Source organism: Carassius carassius, chromosome 11 (assembly GCF_963082965.1).
Source record: "Carassius carassius chromosome 11, fCarCar2.1, whole genome shotgun sequence".
In the NCBI taxonomy this organism is placed as follows: domain Eukaryota; kingdom Metazoa; phylum Chordata; class Actinopteri; order Cypriniformes; family Cyprinidae; genus Carassius; species Carassius carassius.
The window spans coordinates 25660494-25677056 of record NC_081765.1 but is presented as its reverse complement, the minus strand read 5'-3'; the positions used below and the strand labels follow the sequence as shown (position 1 = coordinate 25677056).

Below are 16563 nucleotides of genomic sequence, written 5' to 3'. Positions count from 1 at the left end.
ATGTAAAATAAATATTTTCTATTTTACTATATTTTCTGAATTGATGGAAAGGCAGTGTCACATTATCCAAATCATTTATAGGCTGGTTTGTTGATTCTTATTAATGTTGAGAACAGTTGTGCTGCTTAATATTTTTTTTAGAAACAGTGAGACTTTTTTCAGGATTCTTTGATAAATAGAAAGTTCAACAGAAAAATAATTTATTAAAAATATATTATACTAAAACATATATATGCATTTGAGGATGCTGCAGCTAAATCTCTCTCACAAAAGGTCAAAGGTTAGCTTCAATCCTACAGCCACCATATTTATTTTATGAGTGGTCTATCTGATCTGGTCCTGTCTTGCAGAAGAAAGGTTGAACAGATTGCAATTCCATTTTGTGCTGCTAGCACAGAAAATAAAAGACAATTAATCTTCTATACTGGCAAAAAATCAAAGAACCTTAAACAAGGGACCCAAAGACAGATAAAGGGCTGAAGGCAGAACAAAGACTAGAGACACGACAGTTCAGTGAAACCCAGATGCCAACACACATTCTTTTTTTAAGCAACTTATCAACTAAGGATGAAGCAATTGTTGTAAATGGTGGCTGCTAAAAGGCCAGTTCAGACCAACTCAGAATTCGTTCTGATCTACATACCTAGTGGAATAGCATAACCATCAATATCTCTAGATCTCCATCTCTGTTCACTTTATGACTAGACATCATTAGAGACTTCAGTTTTTAAGCTCACAACCCTGGCAAGCACAATGCCCTCACACTACATCATGGACCTCCACGGACAGGAAAGTCATGTGACCAGTGTTACATAAGGTGATGTGCACTGAAGCGAGTCAAATGACAGGAGCTGCATCTGCTCTTGATGACATCGAAGCCCCTGTGAATCATCCTCGCCACACCTCTTTCCATCTTCTCATTCTCCAGCACTCATTAGGACCACTGGACCATCAAACTATTTGGTTTAATACTGCAACACAAACAGTCTGAATCTTTAAACTGAGCTGATGCACAAGGACTTTTATGAGTCAACAAACACTCATATATTATGGCCCAACATTACATATGTACGTGTTTCTGTATTATCTACTCCAGTGGATCTCAACTGGCCACGAGAGTCTGATCTAAAAAACAAAAAACAAAACAAAACAATGCTACAATTCAAATATGATGCAACTGATCTTATAAACATGCATATGGCAAAAAGTAAAGCTTTGTTTCTTGTTAAATATTTAGAAGAATGTCGCTATCCAAATAGTTTCTGCTCCCATTTGGATACAATGCTGGTATCCAAATGATTTTGGGCATTTACAGAATCTGCAGTCAGGCAATCACTTCACTTTGGAAAACATTACACCCTGTGGCCTGCTGGTTTGCTTCCTTTGTGCTGCAGACTCAGCGATACTGATGGTTGGATGGAGAGAGATAGCAGGGTGCATGACGGGGAACATTTCCCCAGCAGATGATTGCACAGTTCCTCTTTCTCAGGCTGCCGGCACACTTCAACCTGAGGTCAAATATTTCATTTTCAGGCAATGAATGGTTCAAATGGTAAATGGTTATAGTTTTTTTTACATATAGTCTTGTGTAAATTATTCATTTTAAAAATATTAAAATATTTGACTATTGAATTTTAAATGCATTTTCAATATTTAAAATAATCTTTAAATATTGTGAAAGTGTCACCATATTTGCCATATCATGTTTGACATGACATAGATGAGAGGGTCATAAATACATTCATCTGCCTTTAATCCCATTGGAGAACTTCCCAGAAAGGACTACTGAGTAAACTTTACTAATTGTGTGATGCTGAGTCAAATGAAAATATTCAGTACATGCACTTTACAAGATAAATTTGAATTTTTTCCATGTATTCTACATGTGTTTGATTTCTAGGAAGTTTGACTAACATTAGCTCATTTTCACTGGGCTCTTATACAGATATTTATACTTACTCATTCAAACAGATGAAATCTGTAGATTAACTTGGGAATTTTTTTTAATTATTACACTTCCCATATCAAAGCTGATAATGTATACTGATCTCAAAAGTGATACATCAGAATGAAACAAATCAATCTCTTTCAAACAGGCTTTCAGATACACACATGCTTTAGGAGGAGATAAAAAAGCACCTTAATATGAAAAGGTCCGGAGACACATTAGAATATCTTACTCAAGCACTCAGTTTAGCATGAATGCCCACGGAAATTATTTCTGTGCCTCGACTATCACAACCTACTTAGCAGCAAGACAGTTTTATAAATGATCCAACTGATGTTTATTTATCACCACATAGCAAAATCTATTAACCTTTCAACTTCAGAAGGAGCCATGAATAAAACATAACAAGAAAAAGAAAAAGAGAAGGAAATGTATCTATAATATATTAATACTTCCCCAATTATATTTATTTAAAGGGGCCATTTCATATTTATTTTTTCCCCTAAAAAGCCCCCACCATTTTTACATCTTGGTTACAATGGATTTTCTCTTTGGATTGTGGAGAGTATTGAGTTCTGCAAGTCAATGTTTACTTATACTCTGTTATCGTAACAAAACGTGAAAATTATTTTTTTCATGATATGAATCCTTGCTGTATATGCATATATATTCTGTATATTCACACACACACACACATACACACACACACACACACACACACACACAATACAAATAGAGAATTATAAGCGATTAGAATGCTGTATTTAAGAATCCCTTTTAAGAAAGATTTAAGCTAACATCTGGAGACAATTTTGTGCCCAAATGAAAGTATAGACAAGTAAACCCCCACACACACAATTGCTGAACCACATGCAGCTTTCATGTACTCTGCCTCAGTACATACACCATTATCTAACCACGTCAAGTGTGTAGGCTTGGGTTTGTCAAGCCACACATTCTGCTTATCTTTTTAGCTTAGATTACACACCATGAACATTTGCCTGTGATGCCAATGAGTCTTAGAGGATTTGGGACATTCAAAGTCCACTACGCTGGCTGTATTTCTTTGAAAACAAAAGCAGATAAATCAGTCAGTGAAAAGAATCCTCCTGTGAGCAGATATGCAGATGAATCATGAGGGCTAAGGACTAATGCAGGCAAGAGCAGTGGTTAATTACAGATAAATTTCTCCACAACACAGCATGAGATCACTACCATTTAGGGTCACATCTGATGAAAGCAAATACTAAAGAGATGACGATGAAAGCTTTAGTACTTTTAATATCTGACTAAACTGATCTTTAAATCAGTTGCTTTCAACTGGTGGGCTGCAATCCAAAATTGGAATTGAGTCCTTGAACTGTTGAACTATCATCCATTCTTCTCAAAAACTTTTACCTTAAAACTATACCGAAAAACAGTAGCGTTGAAATGGTTGCTTGAAACTTATGCAGTTTCTTATTTTAGAAAGCAATTCCAAATATAACAGTGTGGATCTAGTTTGCACAATTAGACTAACAATAGTGGGACACCATCAATGTCATAAATGTAAAAAAACAGGATACACTAAAACAATTACACGCAATGAATAGTACCCGCTTGAACCCTCCATTACTTTTAATATTCATAAGCTGTAATGGAAGAGGAGAAAAGAAAGGCAGACACAATTAGACCACAAGGCTATATTAAGATCATTAGAGGCCACCAGATCTGAGCTACTTTGTCATTATTTCAGTCTTACGACATAATTTCCATGATATTTCTGCAACATATAATTCAAGAGAAAATACTTGCTGCGGGGTATTAAATTGTCCTCCAGACAAATTAAACAGCTTCTCAGTATTTCACAGCAGAGAACAGATACTTTGTACCAGACAGATAGACAGATGGACAGATTTTCTGTTCAATTGTTTTGTGAGGCTGTTAGGTGAAAACCTACAGTTAATGGTAAACACACAACATATTCATCCCATTTCTTTTGTCACAAGATGACACATAATGAATATATATATATATATATATATATATATATATATATATATATTTAAATATCCTTCCTGTTCAAAACTAAACTAAACCCATAGATAATAATTATTTATATAATATTTTATGTTTCTCACTTAGGCTAAATCAAGCTTTTAATTTTGAAAAATGTGATAATGATGAACGAAAACTAACAAACAAGCAAACAAATGTATGGACATAACGCACGAGGTGTTGGTCCTAGCATCCACACAATTATGATTTATTGTCAAGGTTTACGAAAAAACAAAAGACTTGCTTTTCTCAGAGCATCGTAGGTCTAATTAATAATACCAACATACAAAAAAAAGGGCCTTCCTTCAAACCAACTACCATTTCTGAACTGCCAACTTCCTATAATGAAAAGTGCAAAAGTGGTAGAGAGATGATCACCCAAAAATGTGTTTTTCCTGTTTCATGTTCTTCCAAATACATTTTGAGAATTGGGTCAGTGTAAGTCAATAGGCTCCAAAGTCTTTTGATTCCCAACATTCTTCAAAATATCTTCTTTTGTGTTTTCCGCAAAAGAAAGAAAGTCATACAGGTTTGGAAAAGGGTGACATAATTTTAGGTTTGTGTGAATCTTCTGAGGAACATAAATGATATTTTGCAAGTCAGTGGGCTCCAATGTCGTTTGGTTCTCAGAGTTCTTCAAAATATATTTTCGGTTAAGTAAGGTCATATGGCCAAAAAATCATATTGATTCATTTTCCAGCTCTGACTTTTCCCAGTGGTAACACTGAGTGGTTTGTGATACATGTTAACAAACAAGGCTGCATCACAAAGAGCAACAAATACATCTCTTGTTGTAAAGTGCTGAAATTTGAGACCAGTTAAATAAGGAAACTGGCCTTGATGTTTGGTTGTAACCAGTACAGACATTAGTGCTGAACATTACTGATACTTCCATTGGACTCGTTTATATCTGATCTAATAATGCTAATTAAATGAGCCCTCCATTACAGGCAGAAACATAGTGGCACTTTAAGCAAGCGTTCCTTTTGAGTATAGCTGTAAATCCGACAAAAACAACAATGCATGCAAGCTAAGAAGGTCTAAACCAGCAAGCAGTGTGGCATTATTAGTGACAGCTCAATGATACGGAATAACAGTCTACCACAACAGCTGACTGATGCTCTGCCCCGACTGCCTCTTCCACGATGCGTCTGAGAAACAGAGCGTGGTTTGGAGGAAGAGTGGAGGTGACAGTGAAACAAAACCCATACACATGCACACACGCATACGGATCCTCTCCCCTCCCCCAAAACACTCACTGGGACCAGTAGCACCATCCACGAGCTGAATTCCTCCAGCCATCCTCAGAGCATTTGTGTGAGCATGCATTCATTGAATAGACCATGAAGATGCACATATAGACTCTTACTCACCGCCTCAGAGTCTTCAAATCCATGCAGGTACAAATTGTCGTACATGGAGGTCTGATATTCCCAATGGTTCACCTTAATGATGAAATGCAAATGTGGGATAAGGAAGCTCCAGTGAGATTACGTATAACAGGGCTCTCTTATAATCCCCTTGCCCATAGAAAGACCACCGAAGGAGGAATGTCAAGCAGACGGCAGTCGCCCCTTTCACTCCTGAAGCCAGCGTATTGTATTAATGAGGATGAAGCTTGATCGATCACAAAATAGAGAAGTGGGGCTCTCTCGAGAGGCTGCAGAGACCTGGCATTTTATCAAGCTTCCACAAACAATGCAGGAAAACAGAAGCTGATGACAAAGCAGTGAGTCCGTCTTCTGATTGGCTGAGAGGAGCTCCAGTAAGAAAGAACAAGTGCTCTCTTCTGTTGACTGTTAAAGGAGGAAGACAAGGGGTCTGCATGGTACTGACAGCATTCCACTCCTTGACCACTGGGTTTTCTGCAATTTTTCCTTGCAATTTCTATTTTTGACCATCTTGGATCTCACCTCTTTGCATTTCATCTCTTTCTTTCATCCATGTTCACATATAAACTGAACAATTCATTTCACAATTCATACATTAGTTCACATACACTGTAAAAAATTAGACATTTGCAAAAAAATGGAAAAATGCCTTTTTAAATTTACTTGAGTGAATTTTAGATTTCTTAAGATTAAACACTGTTACCTTTGTTTATATTGTTCATTATATCGTGCTTTGAATGTAAATATGTCGCTTTTGATAAAAACATCTGTGATGTAAATTGATATTAATATTGTGTGTTTTATCTGAAAAAAAATGTGCTTGCTTTGTGAACTAAACTAGTGACAACACTTGAAACATTGAGAAAAACATAACTTAAAGGTGCCATAGAATGCAAAAATCACTTTTATAAGGTGTTTGAACACATTTGTGGGAAAATCCACCAACTCAGTGTTTTATAATCTCAATAATTCATAAACAGCCCCTCCACACTAGCAGCTCCAGGTTTCTCACTACTATGACGACATAGTCGGTGAAAGTCCCTCCCATTTGTGACGCTCTCTGCCCTATTAGCACATTCACAGCCCTAAGTGAGAAGCTGCGGTCCACCATTACTGTTCTCTTGCTGTAGCTGCTGGAGGTACAATGCCAGCGGCAAAGAGCCATTAAAAGTGTTGTGTTGGAATGCACCAACAAACATAGGAGTCTCCATAGACCCCTGAGGACACTGTGGTTAACTTTCATTTTTTTCGAAGGAAATGTCCCGGAAAAAAATAGAAAAGTCCTATACATTTGTGCTAACATTTTACACTGGACTGCCTCACAAACGAGGGTCAGTTCAGCGCTGCAGTTGCAGAGATTGGTTCTGAAAAAGGGATCGATACCAATGCTTCGTGCGCAAATGTCCAGACTCCAAAGTAAGCATAATGCATAATTTTGTTTTCCAAAAGAGCTTCCTGGCTCTCTGTAAGGCTAATGTTGCTAAAGCTACCATTGTCTCTGCCTGTTTTCACTAATGCTGCCTTCATGTGCTACCAGAATGCTAGTAAATAAGAATGTGGTAGCAGTGGGTGTAACGAGTTACAAAGTAACGGATTACAGTAACTATATTACTTTTTAGGTAAACAAAGTAAAGTAACGCATTACATTAATAATATTGGTAACTACACTACTTTACTAGACTATAGGAACGCACTTTCCTGCGTTACACATGCCGTGTTTGCCTGTGTGTAAAGTTCTGGGCCGGGTTTCCCGATAACGACTGATCTTAGCGGTTAACCCTCAAAGACAGAGACAGTCGCCCGCGGCTAATCCAATCTGAATGCTTTAAAAAGTGATGTAAAGCAGAGATTCTCCACGTTTCGGAGGTATTCTATTTATCTCATTTGGATATTATTCAGAGGCTCCGTAGTGTACGTGATTACGTCATCGCATTTTGACAACATTGATTCATCAGAAGAAACCAATGCTTTCGTTCCTCTGAGCCAAACAGAAATGATTGTTGAAGCTTAGTCCCACCCCCGTGCCCAGATTGGTTCAAACTCTCCCATATTAAACCAATAAGTAGTCTTTTGAACTACTACTTAACATAGCCTATTGCTTTGGAAAACAAAGTGAAAGTAAAGTCTGTCGTGAGTGCATGAATACAAACACACAATAACACATTTGCATGAGAAAACTCTCCGAAAAAGCACACAAAACAAATCAAAAACAAGGATGAAACAGTGGTACATATCTGATAAAGCACTGGGATTTATGTCTTGGGTCGGATTCTGACCCAGATTACAGCCAACGGATCGATCATTTATATTATGTATATTATGTATACTAAGTAAATCATTATATAATTATACAGTTCATAAAGATAGTTGCACTATTTGTTTTCTGTTGTACTCTGAATATTTCTCACTCATTTTGTGTGTAGTTTGTGAATCATTTGCACTGTTTTTGCACTGTATTGTTGAAGACAATTTGTGCAATTGTTTTTACTATATGCTGCATAGTTTGTGTTTATTGTTCATACTCAGACTGAAAATATATTTATCAGGAGAAGAAAAAAGAAATGCAATTTAACTTTAAAAGAAAATCTTAAAGAAGTTGTATGCCTTCATTTGATAACCAGAAAAATGTAAATACACAACAGAATTTCTGAGGGAAAAAAAACATTTCATAAGGCTATTTTAAGAAAAATTTAATAAATGAAGTTGTTTTTATGCATTTAAATAATTACACATGCTAAAAAAATAAAACATATGGTGAAGAAAAAATAAAATATTTCATAGGGCCCTAAACATGTTATTTTTGTTAAACTTTTAATAAATTGCTGTGAAAATGTTTAAGTGTTATGAATTAAATTAATTAGACATGCTCTTTGATGAATACAATTAAATGTTACCATTAAAAAGGAGTTGAGAAAAAAAAGGATTTTATTTGGCCCTAAAAAAAGTAAAGTAATAAGTAGTGAAGTTACTTTTGAAATGCAGTAACTAGTAAAGTAATCTCATTACAATTTACAGAACTAACTAGTAACTAGTAACTAATTAATTTTTTTGAGTAACTACCCCAACACTGTGTGGTAGTTAAAAATTGCATTTGGAAGCAATGTGAAGTCAGTAACACAGTCAAATAGAGAGGTAAAATAGAGTTTTTGGTGGTATTCCACTGGTAAAATTGCATTTTAGGGGTTAAATATCACATTATTAGGGTTGCTTAAACCCGCAGGAAAACCGCGGACTTGGCAACACTGAAAAGGGAGGCAGAAGCAGCAGCTCCTTTTTCATTAAAAGGTGACAAACACAAATAACAGCGCTTGTTGGCTCATACCCTAAAAGTGGCAATTTCAACAATCTATAAACAATTATCTGTTGCGTATTTTGAGATAAAATTTCATATACACTCTCTGGGGACATCAGAGAACAATTTAAAATATTGTTTCAATGCATTCTATGGCACCTTTAAAATGCCGAACACAAACATATGAAACACAATTGTAAACTATAACAGCATTTAGAGTAGAAGAACAAATGCATCCTGACAACACAATACTAAATATGACACCCATCTCAAAGGTGCAAACAATTGCAGCCATATTAATTATTTATCTTCCAGTGCACACTGCGAAAATGATAAATGGAGCCAAACCACAAACTATTTTTTTCTAATGTAGGCCTAAGGCCTATTTGAGATAAAAAGCTAACTGAGAAGTATTACTGGTGTTCCTGAACTTTAAAAAAAATTAGAAATTTGTATAAAGTAAATTTTTATATTTTACAGTAACATTTTTCCATATTATTTACTTCTGAAAAATGTATACTTAAAAAGAGCTAAAAAAATGTACCAGTATAAATGCAATGCAAATATGTATACCATAATGACAAAACACACACACACACACACACACACACACACACACACACACACACACACACACACACACACACAAAACATCCTTATACAGTGAATGCCCCATGTCCCCAAATCTCTGAAACCACCAGTTTAAGGCAGATGTGAATGAATAAAGCATGAAAAATGAGAGCTTGACATGATGGTACTGTATTGAGCCAGATCATTCTTTACCAGGGGTATCAATACCTCTGCTTGTGTAATTATATGCCCATGAATGTGGAGAAGCTATAAAACACCAGCTGGTCACTGGGACAAGAGTATATAAATTGCAGCTATTTTCCCTTACCAGTGCATCTTTTAAATATTACAGTTTTAAATTCATTCATCATTGCTCCAACAAAATACATTATGTCCCTGGACAAACAAAATAAATTGAGACATATTTCCATAGAGATTGATGTAACATTAAAAATGCAATTTTTGAAGGTTGTTTTGCAGTTTTCATTCTGCTATTGTGACTATATAATATTTCCCTTGATACCACTCCAGCTACTAAAAAAAAATAATAAGAAAACCACGACCAATCAGGTCTTTTCAAGTAATTACATGGAAATGAACTGACGGTGTTGCTGTTAATTAATCAGGACTCTCTTGAGTATAAAACTCTGGCACACATTGCCCCCTGTAGTTCACAACGCACATCTACAACATGCCTGCTTTTCGACGAAACAAATTATTGAGTAAAAAATGACTCATCTGAAAAAACACTCAACTCTTTAATTTACCCCTACCCCTTTAATAAAATAAACTCACGAAAAGTCCATAGACATCAAAAGAGAACAAGAGCAGTCAATACTTTTCTGCTTCAACTGGATCAACCAACAAGCATATGATGAGATAATAATGCAAAATCTATTGTTAACAATAATGACATACTGAGAGAATGAGTAGTCTTCATGATATGAAATATTTACACCCACCAATAAAAGAATCGTACTATTATAGATTATGTTTTGTAAAATGTACATGTATAATTCAATTAGTTAATACTCCGAAATACTCCTTTTAGTTCACTACTGAAATTTTCTAATTTAATTTGAACCTTTTTTTCTTCTTTGATTTACGGTGAATCAGCTATAGGAGTGAAATTGCAGATAAAACAAAACAAATGCCTTTTACTGAATAAAGTGTATCTTAATATCCTAATGATTTTTGTTATTTGTTATTTTGTTATTTGAATAGCTGTAATAATTCCACAAAGAACCCACTTGCTTTGTTGTGATTGTTGATTATGCGCCTTACTTCCTGATTCCATTATTTCATTTAGTCAGGAAAATCTCTAAAATCTGATATGTCAACATCTGATCATCAAACCAACAGTCATGCTAATCCGGCCAACTGCACAGGAGGGAAGCAAGAAATAAATGAATTACTAAAGAGTTTAGCCATGTGACCTATAGCAAGATAAATAATTTAGACGAGCTCCCAATGATCATGATTTTTAAATGTGTTATAATAGATAACTACAAAAACAGCAACAACTTCCAATGGCTAGAGGTAACAAATCATTTGAAATCTCTCTACATCAAAATAGGGTTGTTTCAGCCATAAATTCATGAAAATTGTATACTTGATTATTACCTGCAGTTTTGTCTTTAACCTTGATCTCAGCAGGTTTTAATCACCCTTGGATTTTTTTCACCACATTTGAGCAGATCTCTAAGACACATACATGTTCAGAAGCAAGACGTTTCCTCTCAGCACCACCTTATGCTCTATAATAAGCTTTTACATACATCAGGAGATGCATAGATTTATTTTCCTAAGGACATGGAAGTATGATCAAACAATAAAAACACAAACTGTACAAAAAGTCTGAATCTGAGGTTCTCATTAATGATTCTTGGTTCTTTGTTATGATCACATTTACATTTACATTACATTTACATTTATTCATTTAGCAGACGCTTTTATCCAAAGCGACTTACAAATAAGGACAGTGGAAGCAATAAAAACAACAAAAAGAGCAATGATATATAAGTGCTATAACAAGTCTCAGTTAGCTTAACACAGTACACATAGCAAAGGCTTTTAAATAATATAATAAAAAAGAAAACATATAGAATAGAAAAAGAATAGAGCAAGCTAGTGTTAGAGGTCTTATATATATATATATATATATATATATATATATATATATATATATATAGTACAGACCAAAAGTTTGGACACACCTTCTCATTCAAAGAGATTTCTTTATTTTCATGACTATGAAAATTGTAGAGTCACACTGAAGACATCAAAACTATGAATTAACACATGTGGAATTATATATGGAATTATATACATAACAAAAAAGTGTGAAACAACTGAAAATATGTCATTCTAGGTTCTTTAAAGTAGCCATCTTTTGCTTTGATTACTGCTTTGCACACTCTTGGCATTCTCTTGATGAGCTTCAAGAGGTAGTCACCTGAAATGGTCTTCCAACAGTCTTGAAGGAGTTCCCCGAGAGATGCTTAGCACTTGTTGGCCCTTTTGCCTTCAGTCTGCGGTCCAGCTCACCCCTAAACCATCTCGATTGGGTTCAGGTCCGGTGACTGTGGAGGCCAGCTCATCTGGCGCAGCACCCCATCACTCTCCTTCGTGGTCAAATAGCCCTTGATGCCTTCAGTGTGACTCTACAATTTTCTTAGTCATGAATATAAAGAAAACTCTTTGAATGAAAAGGTGTGTCCAAACTTTTGGTCTGTACTGTATATATATATATATATATATATATATATACATACACACACACACACACAAACAAACAAACACACACACACACACACACACACATAATTGCATAATAAACTAAAAAAGAAAATAGAATACAAAAAGATTAGAAAGGTAGTTAAAGTTAAATAGTCAAATAAAGATGGAAGAGATGGGTTTTAAGCTGATTATTTAGAGTTGGCTAAGGACTCAGCTGCTTGGATTGTGTTGGGGAGGTCATTCCACCAGGAGGGAACATTTAATTTAAGAGTCCGTAAAAGTGAGTTTGTGCTTCTTTAGGATGGCACAATCAAGCGACATTCACTTGCAGAACACAAGCTTCTAGAGGGCACATAAGTCTGAAGTAACAAATTTAGGTAAATGGGTGCAGAGCCAGTGGTAGTTTTGTAGGCAAACATCAATGCCTTGAATTTTATGCGAGCAGCTATTGGTAGCCAGTGCAAATTAATAAACAGATGTGTGACGTGTATTCTTTTTGGCTCATTAAAGTTCTGGATTAATTGTAAAGGTTTGATAGAACTGGCTGGAAGACCTGCCAAAAGAGCATTGCAATAGTCCAGCCTGGACAGAACAAGAGCTTGAAGAAGGAGTTGTGCAACATGTTTCGAAAGAAAGGGTCTGATCTTCTTGATATTGAATAAAGCAAATCTGCAGGATCGGACAGTTTTAGCAATGTGGTCTGAGAAAATCAGCTGATCATCAATCATAACTCCAAGGCTTCTGGCTGTTTTTGAAGGAGTTATGGTTGATGTGCCTAACTTGATAGTGAAATTGTGATGAAACGATGGGTTTGCTGGAATCACAAGCAGTTCTGTCTTGGCAAGGTTGAGTTGAAGGTGATGGTCCATCATCCAGGAAGAAATGTCTGTTAGACAAGCTGAGATGGGAATACCTACCGTCGGATCATCAGGATGGATTTAGAGGTAGAGTTGAACCTAATGATGCCATGTAGACAGAGAAGAGAAGTGGTCCAAGAACTGTGCCCTGAGGCACCCCAGTAGTTAGATGTTGTGACTTGGACAGCTCACCTCTCCAAGACACTTTGAAGATCCTGTCTTATAGGTAAGACTCAAATTACTGAAGTGTGGTTCCTGAGATGCCCTTTGCCAGTATGGTTGACAGGAGGATCTGGTGGTTAACCGTGTCAAAAGCAGCAGACAGATCAAGCAGGATAAGTACTGAAGATTTGGATTCCGCTCTTGCCAGTCTTAGAGCTTCAACAACTGAGAGCAAGGCCGTCTCAGTTGAATGTCTACTTCTGAAGCCAGATTGGTTGCTGTCAAGGAGGTTGTTCTGTGTGAGAAATGCAGAGACTTGGTTGAACACAGCTCGTTCAAGTGTTTTAAAATTTTAAAAATATATACAAATGCAAACTTTATAAAGTAGGGTATCCTCAATGAAGGGTCTTATTTGTGAAACCACCTCAACTGTATGTCCAGAAATAGAGTGTCCTGGAGGTCAGTCAAAGAGCTGAATTCCCAAGGTTCTTTGGCGACCTAGATTCTGTAATCATTTGCAGATAGACTGCAGCATACGCTGCACACATAAGGTGATTGAATATACCAAAATGTTAAAGCTGTTTCTTCATTACAGCACTAATGAAATTGTAACTAACCATTCATTCATTAAAAATTTGGAAAAAGATAAGAAATTATAGAAATGCTAAAAAGAGATTACTAGTTATATATAAATATATATATTTGCAGCGTAAAAATAAGTTGCCATTTTTTCTGGAAAAATAAATGTAAAAATTCATCCAGCATACAGTAAATACTTGTTCATTTGTTAAGTTACCCTACCATATACAGTAAAATATATGCAATATATTTTAAGACAACTAAATTAATTGCAAAATCGTTAAAAAAATAAATAAAAAAAATAGAAAAAAAGAGCAAACCATTTCCATATTTTATGGAAAAATATTGTTAAAATTGTTAAAATTTTGACTTAATAAAATAATAATTCATCTGAAAAGAGGCATTAGCTGTGAAAATAAATTATATTTATTTATTTTAAAAAATGTTTCTTCTTATAAATAAATAAATCTAAAATATAAATCAGTACCAAAATGCCATCACATAGTACTTGAAACATTGCTGTCAAATGTAAAAACAACTTCTACAGTAAATGCTGTTTGGTCACATAGAAATAAAGGCTTACTTCTGTCCACATTATGATTTAATACAACGCTTTTGCCTTACAATAGCACAAACTCTGCAGGGAATAGTATAGTGCTCAAACATGTGAACAAGGTTAGATTCAGGGACAGCTAGAAATGTCACATTGCAGGCATCAAGGTCATTGATTTCCCCTGGGATAATTTCTTCTGGGCAAACTCAAATATCTAGATGAATCTGACAACTGGGATTACATCATATTTCCATTAGGAAAATGGACTCTATGATTTCATATTGCATGTGCTGAAAGAATATTTACAGGCTTGATTTCATTTTGACTCCAAATCTTTTTTTTGAGATGTTATCAGCTCTATTTAGCTAAATATCAAATAAGTTCAGTTGGAAAGGTAGCCATGAGCAATTCATATTCATCTGATGACAGCGAGAATTCGTCTGTTGCTTGGAAACAAAATGACCTGTTCAAAAAGCTGCACAAGAGTATAATTCTTTGAAAATCACACTAAATATATACAGTAAGTATAGAAAAGAATCACCTCCCTTTCAGTCTTGCCAAGTCCGCTTATTATAAGCGACTTTGGGCTTGTTTTTCTGTAAAGTCACTTACAAATATTGGTAGTCGCGGGTCACGTTTTTTTGGGCTTGTTTCTAAAGTGTAGTTGCTTATTTGGGCTTGTTCCCAGCTCCATAATAAGTTATCTAGCAGATATTTTCTATATGTTTTTAACGTACTTCTAGCCTGTTCTCTCTGTCCCTCCCTTTCCCCCATACACACAGGAGACAGCTGACTTTTTTCCCACCCACATCCTGCTTCTAATTGGCTCTGACCGAGTGGCAACGAGTACTAGCCAATCAGAGGCAGAGCAGGGCAATCTGTTTTTTTTTCTGGTTAGGAAAACGTCGTCATTGAGTGAGGTAAACTTTGCGTTGCGACTGTGAGTTGCGACTGATGGTGACTGACTGGACTTTTTAATTATCAGATGTTTACTGTGTATATAATGTACTCGGTACATCAGTCTATATTTGATATACCATCAGTTTTCTAATGTTAAATAATGTTAAAAGGTGTTTAACTCCCTCTTGTGGTCATTGTCCTGAAGCTCAGGGGGGAGAAAAATAAATAAACTGTACCTTGTGTGCAGTTTTGTAAGACTGCGCACAGTTTACCAATCTGTCCACATGGATGTAAATTGACAGTCTGTACCCACAGTTTAAAATCCGTCCCCACGAACTGTAAAACCATGCACACAGTTTATTTATTTTTCAGTTGAAAAAGTCGCTTGTTTTGGGCTTGTTTTCACAGGCCTGGTTGCTTATTTGTCTCGTGAGATCTGGCAACACTGCTCCCTTTACAATAATCAGATTTGTTGCTTTGCAGTCTGAAATGAAGACGGACAAAGTTTTTTGTTTTATCCATATGCATTTACTCAGTGCAACTTATAACATCCAAGTAAAAGATATAACACAAACATGCCAGAAAAAATAAAAAACAAAAAAACAGAATCGCTGAGTTGGAAAAAAGGATCACTCCCTCCTAAAAATGACTTGTAAACTCAATCAGGTCTATCTAATCACCTTTAATGGCACACAAAGCCATTTGACTTTCAACTGTGATCAGCTGTAGTCATTCTGATTAGCTCAGCATGAAAAGAGCTTTCCTCTAACATTTCAGTCATTGGTAGTGCAACTGAAGCAAACAATCAACTATGGGTTGCGAGGCACTGTCAAAAGATCTCTGGGATAAAATTCTGCACAGGCACAAGTCAGGAGCTTGATACACTTTTTAAAAATACTTTATCAAAGCCTAGAAGCACAGTGAAGTCTATTATTAAGAAGTGGAGGGTATTTGATAAAACACAGACCATTTTGGGATAGGGATGTAATCCTTTTTCCAACACAGTGATTCTGTTTTTTTTTTATTTCTGACATGTTGGTGTTTCACTTTCATAAGTTGCACTGAGTAAATACAGCTGGATGAAACAAAAACTGTGTCCGTCTTCATTTCAGGCTGCGAAGCGATAAAATGTGACGATTGTAAAGGGGGTGATTCTTTTCTATACCCACTGTATACTTGTGAACTTGTAAAGTACATATCTACATGATTGTAGTATATTATGGAAGCTTGTTCTTACTTTTTTCCCTTGCAATTCTGAAAAAATGTCAGAACTGCAAGATGTTAACTCTCTTCTGAGAAGACCAAATTGTGATATATAAACTTGCAATTTAAAAAATAAATAGCAAGTTGCAAAGTTGCAATTACAGAATTTTGAGATGTGGTAAAATAAGTCACAATTTTTTTTTTTATTATTCTGTGGCGCAAATGGGCTCCATAATGTAGAACTATGATCCGGCACTAAGGCGCTAAATAAAAGAATAGTTTCCACTGCAGTACTACATAAAATGTGATTCAACATGTGACACGTTTTGAAC

The 16563-nt window shown here is 35.6% G+C and overlaps 1 protein-coding gene across 2 annotated transcripts in view; it reads right to left on the bottom strand.

The window, feature by feature from the left end:
- Positions 1 to 16563, bottom strand: part of LOC132153092 (voltage-dependent L-type calcium channel subunit beta-4-like) — a 29401-nt gene that overhangs the window by 10064 nt on the left and 2774 nt on the right. Inside the window, exon 1 of one of the 2 annotated variants that reach the window (XM_059562280.1) lies at positions 5359 to 5701. The exons of the other annotated variant lie outside the window; for it this stretch is intronic. Within the exon in view, the coding sequence (XP_059418263.1) occupies positions 5359 to 5403 (45 nt within the window). The 5' untranslated portion in view covers positions 5404 to 5701. Of the gene's footprint in view, positions 1 to 5358; positions 5702 to 16563 lie in introns of those variants that run through there. 2 annotated transcript variants of the gene reach the window in all.